The 7,169-nt window shown below is 31.4% G+C and overlaps 1 protein-coding gene across 1 annotated transcript; it reads right to left on the reverse strand.

The window, feature by feature from the left end:
- Window positions 1–1,941: 1,941 nt before the first annotated feature.
- LOC132758511 (C-type lectin domain family 10 member A-like) lies at window positions 1,942–6,827 on the reverse strand. Its single transcript, XM_060750193.1, has 5 exons — window positions 6,704–6,827; window positions 5,413–5,513; window positions 4,245–4,335; window positions 3,226–3,442; window positions 1,942–2,045 (listed from the first exon to the last, which is right to left on the reverse strand). Exons 1-5 carry the CDS (start codon window positions 6,765–6,767, stop codon window positions 2,012–2,014), a joined length of 507 nt encoding a protein of 168 aa, XP_060606176.1. The 5' UTR covers window positions 6,768–6,827; the 3' UTR covers window positions 1,942–2,011.
- Between the last annotated feature and the right edge of the window lie 342 nt (window positions 6,828–7,169).

The following is a 7,169-nucleotide window of genomic DNA, read 5'->3' on the forward strand; positions in this document are numbered from 1 at the left end:
CACCTGAGTATAACTTACGACTAAGCATACGCCTATTAACCTTTGATGTAATTTTAATTTGGGTTTATTCTGAAGGAACATTTCTTTTCATTCAGGTTCCTCTTCTGTTTGTATATCTGGATTTTGAAACGGAATGAATTCGTGTCTTTTGTAAAAATGTCATAAAGAGATGATACCAGAAATTATATATAAAATGCTCGGCTACTGTCTAGACATTCAAATAATTAGCATAATATAGTCATTTTCATTAATGACAAAAGATTAATTAAATAACAAGGAATGTAAAAAAGTTTTAGATTGATAATTAATGCATTGTTAACATGAAATATGCTTTCGCTTAAGGTTAACATATTTTATTATTTTGAGGACCATACGCCGTTTTTATGAATGTGCACAAACGTTCCATATTGGAAGTTGCATGATAACCGTCGTATGAATATATCTGCCGTACGTGTTTCCAAACTTTCAATTGTTACTACATCATGTTTCATGTTGAATTCTGCTTAAGCTGGTGCTAGTCATTGTCGGTCACGGTGGTTTGCACTTTCGTGCTGAATCAAACCAAGCCTGAAACATTTTGCAAATTTGTATATTCTGTAGATATTCTATTCAAGAATGCCCAAATAGTAAAATTGAAAATGGTGACATATTGAATGTTCCATGATAACCGCCGTATAAACACATCTTTTGTGCTCCTTTTTTGTCTCCGGTTTATATCTTCCCTTTGTCCCTATTTTTGGTTTATTTTAAATTTGGCCCCCTCCCCGACCTTCCAGTCCCCTTTCCCAATACGCAATTACATTTGTAGCCCTATTAATTAATCGTTTCTTTAATTTCCTTGTCGGTTTCTATTATGTATTATGGTAGTAATCATCCAGCCCGTTCTTTGTCTTGTGCCCTGTGCTGGTTTTATTTTATGGTTTATTTAGATTTTTAAGGTTTCTAATGAGTCTAAAACCAAAACAAACGCACACAAAAAGAAATTTATTACTGGAAACTACATGGATAGTTAAAATAGTGTTTGCATCATATTGCTAAATGTATTCATTGCGTTGGTGGTTGTATATTTTCTTGTTGTTCTTTTTACATCCATTGTTCATGTTTATTTAAATTTATAGTTGTCATTCTTGTTACAGAAATAATAACAACACCCTTGAGAATGATTAAACTTAATTATTTTGAAGTTATATGTCCTTAGATGTACAAACAAACGCCTACATTACGAAATTTGCTGCATATTGTTATATATGATTACCTTGTGGTAACGGAAAACTAGAGAAAAGAGTTATAGAGATGGAGGAAAAATTTATTATGAGTATTAAAAATAACATGCATGACACGTTCTCGTTTGTTTAGAATTACGTAAAAGGTTAGTAATGTTCACTTTTTTCAACCTGTTATTGACTGTCAAAAGTTTAGTCATTACTTAATAAAATCATGTGATGGGCAATTAACCAGTGTTTATGTTGATCTATATCTTGTTGTGAAGTGTATGGTGAACGTTATTTTCTGGTCCACTATTATGACAATAATTTTCAAATATTTCATTTCAAGTTAACTTAAGAAATGATGTCACCATTGTCGTTACCGTACTGGCTTTACAAAGTTCATTGATAGTTTAATTAATTCATTAACATTTAAAACATTGCATTAGTATCATCAATTTATTGGATTTATCTTGTCCATATTAAGGTATCACACTAACAAGAATTGTCCTTATAATGTTACCGATAGAAAGAAATTTATAAAAATAGGAAATCTATATCTTTATATTATATAATACTATATGGTACGTTAAACATTTTAAGAGTTTATAAAATTGAAATAACAATGAATCTTCACTTAAGCAAGGAAGATATTCATTTAAGGAACATTCTGACACCAAAAGTATGACTTTGAATGGTGTTAAATATCTCAAATCATTAAGATCAAATTAAAAAGTAACAAACTGAGGCAATTTTATTTCTTATACTATTAAGCTCTTTGAGCCAAGCGAACAGCTTAAAATAGATCACTTTCCGACGATTGACGTTTCCGTGTCTAATCTGAAACAAAAATCAAACATACTCGTTCTTAATATAGAATAACTGTCATATAATGATAATATGATAATATTATATGATAACTGAATTATACATAGAGGATATTTGTTTGTTTTGCATGTAAGATTGAAATATAATTTCACTGAATGAACACCAGATGCACCAGAGCCACGAGTGAAAATATAATAGCTCGTGTTCACGAATGAAATATATTTCAATCGTATATGTAAAACAAATAAATTTTCTTTTTATTTCATGCTTTTTAAATGATTTTAAGTAATTTTTACTGATCTTGCCGCGTAACATCGCGCATTATCATTTGTGACGTCATCACATCATGACGTCACATCATAATTTTTTAAAAATAGTTCAGTTAAATTTCTCTAATTTTGTTATATTTTTCAACATGATGTATGGTGACATCGACTTTCTTTTCCTAAAGAAGCAAAATTTACGCATGACAGCATTTATTTCTGCCTAATATTCCATTTAGTTATGATTTTGTTTTCATCCGCATTCAAATATAGTCCGGCTACAGTGAAAATTATATTTTATAAATTTCACTAGTGGTTTATCAGAATATAATCATCTGATATATTACAATAAAACACTGGAAAGCATGAAATAAAATTTTGTGTTAAAAAAATATTGAAAGCACGAACACACGGCATATTGTGTTTATGATTTTTGCCCTGCTACACGAAAGTTATAGCTTTGCATGTTTATTTTTTTGGTGTATTAGGCATTTGTATTTGAGCCACATTTAAGTTACATTGCATAACATTTATCACCCAGTGAGTGTGTTTTACAGGCTTGAACTTGATTTAACTTCTTCCATTTACAAGCAACCAATGACGTAAAGTAAAAAAAAAACGACTCAGATATTGATTAAAATGACGAAAGCAATACAAAATATTTTAGTGTGTGTGTTTAAATTTCATGAACTACTTATAACAATGCCTGTGTTCAATAACTGGTAAAATTTACACATATCTTGTACATTTATACGATATTTGTATTACCCCCATGATGATTCACAACAATGTATGCCTTGTCGACTTATAGAATGTCAACATCTTAATGTGATCCGTCATGACTACCATGATGATTTACAATAATTTTACCATATCTGATACTTATGCTCAAACGAATATTGATAGCAACGTCTTAAATTATTGCCTACCCTCTCTCACATATCGGACGGAATTTACTAGTACAATCATCATCCAGCCAGTGGTAAGCATATGGTGCACTACTTAGAATATCTGCACAATTTGCTCTGCCCCCAAGGTCAGGTTGTCCCGGGTACCAGTCAGTGTAGTTGGCAACTTTATCAGTGCTATACCATTTCCAAGTGCCTTCAACTATTTCGTCAGTTAGCCCTATCCAATGACGATTGCCTAGAAAAAGATTACATTGACAAGCATTTGATGATCTGATATACACTGTAGTATGTTAACCTAGGTTTTAAGTCGCAGATAAAAAAATGTTGAAAGTAAATTGTACATTTGTCCGACATATAATTTCGTCAATGTTATTATCTTTGCTTAAATGCGTTACATAGTAATTATGCAATGTCACCATTAACATGTAAAATGTTGAATAATGCTTATTACGGTGCTAGGGAGCATAAACGATACACTGTACTTACTACTACAGGATCAATCAAACTGACCATGCAGTATGTTTTTAATATTGACGTTTAGGGCGTTCGTTATTGTTCCTGATCCTTTTTTTATTTTCCACGAATCAAATATATTTTAATCTTCTATGTATAACAACTTATTATTCTTTATGTTTCATTCTTTTTAAGTAATTTTAAGTATTTTTAAGTATTTTGTTACTGATTTTGCCGCGTAACATTGCGCATTATCCTTTATAACGTCATCACATCCTGACGTCATATCATTAATTGTGAACTATAGTTCTGTTTAGTTTCTCTAATTTTGCTACATTTTTCCCATGATGTATGATGACATTGACTATCAATTTGTTAAAGAAACAAAATTTACGTATGACGGCATTTATTTTTGCCTGTTATTCTATTTAGTTATGATATTCTTTTCACCCGCATTCAGATATAGTCCCGCTACAGGTAAAAAAATATTTTTTTCTTTATCAATTTCACAAGGGGTTTGTCGGAAAATGATCGTCAGATATATTACAGTAAAACACTGGGAAGCATGAAATAAATATACTCACTGTTTAATTCTTCAAGAACACTTGCGATAAATTTGTTTTCCGCATCACTTTCAATGATTACAAGGTATGCGTTGTAATGTGAACAGAACCGCTGAAATAAATAAATTTAAAATAATTAAAGTGAATTGGCCAACGATGGTAACATATTCCATACGTATTCAATCAAATAAGTGTCAAAAACAATCTATTATTTGAATTATAATATAGCATTAAAATGTTCATATAGGTATTTCATGGTAATTGGCTATGAAACTTTGTATGATGAAATGTACTATTTTACTATTTTGTACAAGAACAATTCATCGTGTCGGATCATGTGCTTCACACTTCAGAACAACACCCAAGAATAACACACGTTTATGTTTTGTATAGTTTTGTTGGTTGTCATATTCGATATTGAATACCATCAACATAATCAATATTATAGACCTACTATTATGGATCAATTCTTTTCAAGAATTCAAGGTAAATGAAAAAACACAAAATATTTTTAGGCAAAACTAAAGTGCGAAATGTTCTATTGTTGCATTATGTACATTTTGTAATGCAAACTCGTTATTTTAAACTAAACTAGATTTTTTTTCCGCTTAATCTAAAGATGCAATCTTTTCTTCTCATCCATCTCATCTTCATCAAATAATTTTATAAACAATCATCAGCGTATAAGTCAGTGTTTCTTAACATCAAAACCTATACAAACATATTGCAACTTTTGAATAGTATTTGGAACCTCTATATCAATACAATACTCTAACCGGTATTAGGGTGCATGGATGGTAACTTACACTCTCTAGTACCATCCATGAACAGGCTCAATCAAACCGAGTCTGCCACATTTTCAACTTTGTCGTGTTGGGCTTTCTTTAGTGTTGTTTTCTCTATTTTAGGTGCACAAAACCACTGGATATTTTTTATATATATTTTTATACATATAGGATGTGCAACAAGCAGAAAATTATAACCAAGTAAGTAATACTAAAGTTATTGACAGATGAGCAGATGATGACGGACAAATGTTAATCAAACAATTACTAAGGTATCAGTCAGTAAATTTACATTTTGCTAGCAATTATTATCTATTATTTGTGATATAACCATAAGAATCCTTAATACGTGTATAACCATGGTAATATGACACAATAAATGACGAAGCTACACTAGAACTTTCTGTTGCTTCCAAGAAAGTAACATCATGGTGTCCAAAGGAATAACAGGAATCATTAAATCTTGTCCATCCATTTGGACATTCTGCTGCAGATTTTTGCACACCTGTGGAAAACAAACAACATAATTATTTTCGACGATATAACGTATATATTGTAAACACATTAAACTGAAGGGGTTTGAAAGTATACAGACTTTGAAAACTTGGAATAGTGTTCTTTTTCTGTTGTTGTTTTTCGTTTGTTTGTTTTGTTTTTGTTAAAAGAACATTAATAAAGATCAACAAGGCAAAGGCAACGACGCTGCCACCCGACACACTCAAGTAGGGCACCCAGAAGGCACCAAACAGAAACCTGGAGTTGACAAAAGGGTGAAAGGAGTGGGACATGTAATGTGAAATAATATAAACTGAAACGGGCCAATATAGGAATTAAAGGGATAAGAGCTGTAAATGTGAAAAGGTGGGGTGGGGGGTGTAAAAATGGTAAAGGGGGTGGGGATTGAGAAAATACCTACCATCAACGACACCAACGAAATTTAGGGCATATGGCGCCAAAACAGGAAAGGCGAGTTTGACTTACCTCGGTTGTTAAACTATAAGCATCACCAGGGGTTAAACCCACATCACCTGTTTGAGCTAAGGAATGCATAGACTCAAGTATTTCAAAACTATTTAGTCGCCTGTAATACAGTAACGGATAGATAAACGGTGGCTGCCATTCTAATGTCTAAGGCAACCCCATCTCAGCCGCAAGGGGAAATAATTTTCGTAACAAGATAATTATAAAACAGCTAGCAAAACACATATGGCTTTATTTCTTTAAATGAGACATGCAAAACTTACGTTAAAAGTGATAGTGAAGACAAAAGGACCTTTCTGGGTTTTGAACCAATGGATATCAATTTTAATGTAATTGAAAGTAATTTTATAAAGATATTTAGAGAGAGTGGAGGTAATATGTAAGGAGTGTACAACCGTAACTTGTATTTGAGTTGAATACAACATTTTTAAAATATAACTAAGACAAAATCATCAAAGTTGCAAACTATTATCGATAGAATAGAAAAATGAAAGAAAAATAGTTGATCCGTCTTCCATAACCTCCACACCTGCCCGGTCTTGTATTGTTCCTATCGCCGAGTGCATTATCAGTTGTATAGCGTTGACAGATATTTTTGTGCATCTCTATTCTTTATATATTTTAATTTTACACCTTATTGTCTACATAAAACGCACAATCGGCAACCAGTAATACACACTTTTATTATAAACGACAAAAATCATGGTAACTTGCCTAAAAGCAATATGCACAAAACTATTTTGCTTCCACAGTGATACTTTTGTAACAATCCGATCATTTTTATTCCGAAACACTTAATAAAATTTTACTGTTATCTATATATGTCTCCATTAATGACTCTTATCTATATGAGGTGAAAATATAAGGGCAAATTTTCTTTATATTAAATAAATGAACAATAAAATAAATGATGTTTGTGTATAATTAACGTACAATTGATATATTGAGTTACAAGAGCCTTCAACATTTTCAATTTTGCTGTTCTGGGCATAATCATTCACGCTTTTTAAAGCTACATTAAATAAATATGTACTATTTTTTACCTTCGGCCTAAAAACCAAGCATACTACAGTTTCATTAACCCTTTTAACAGTATCGTTACAAATCTCATCAAATACTGTTCATAAATTAGGATTTTAAATGGAAAACCCCACGTTAACACTAAAGTTCGTATACGAAT

Source organism: Ruditapes philippinarum, unplaced genomic scaffold (genome assembly GCF_026571515.1).
Source record: "Ruditapes philippinarum isolate M1 unplaced genomic scaffold, ASM2657151v2 ctg3635_1_1_1_1, whole genome shotgun sequence".
Taxonomy (NCBI): Eukaryota; Metazoa; Mollusca; class Bivalvia; order Venerida; family Veneridae; genus Ruditapes; species Ruditapes philippinarum.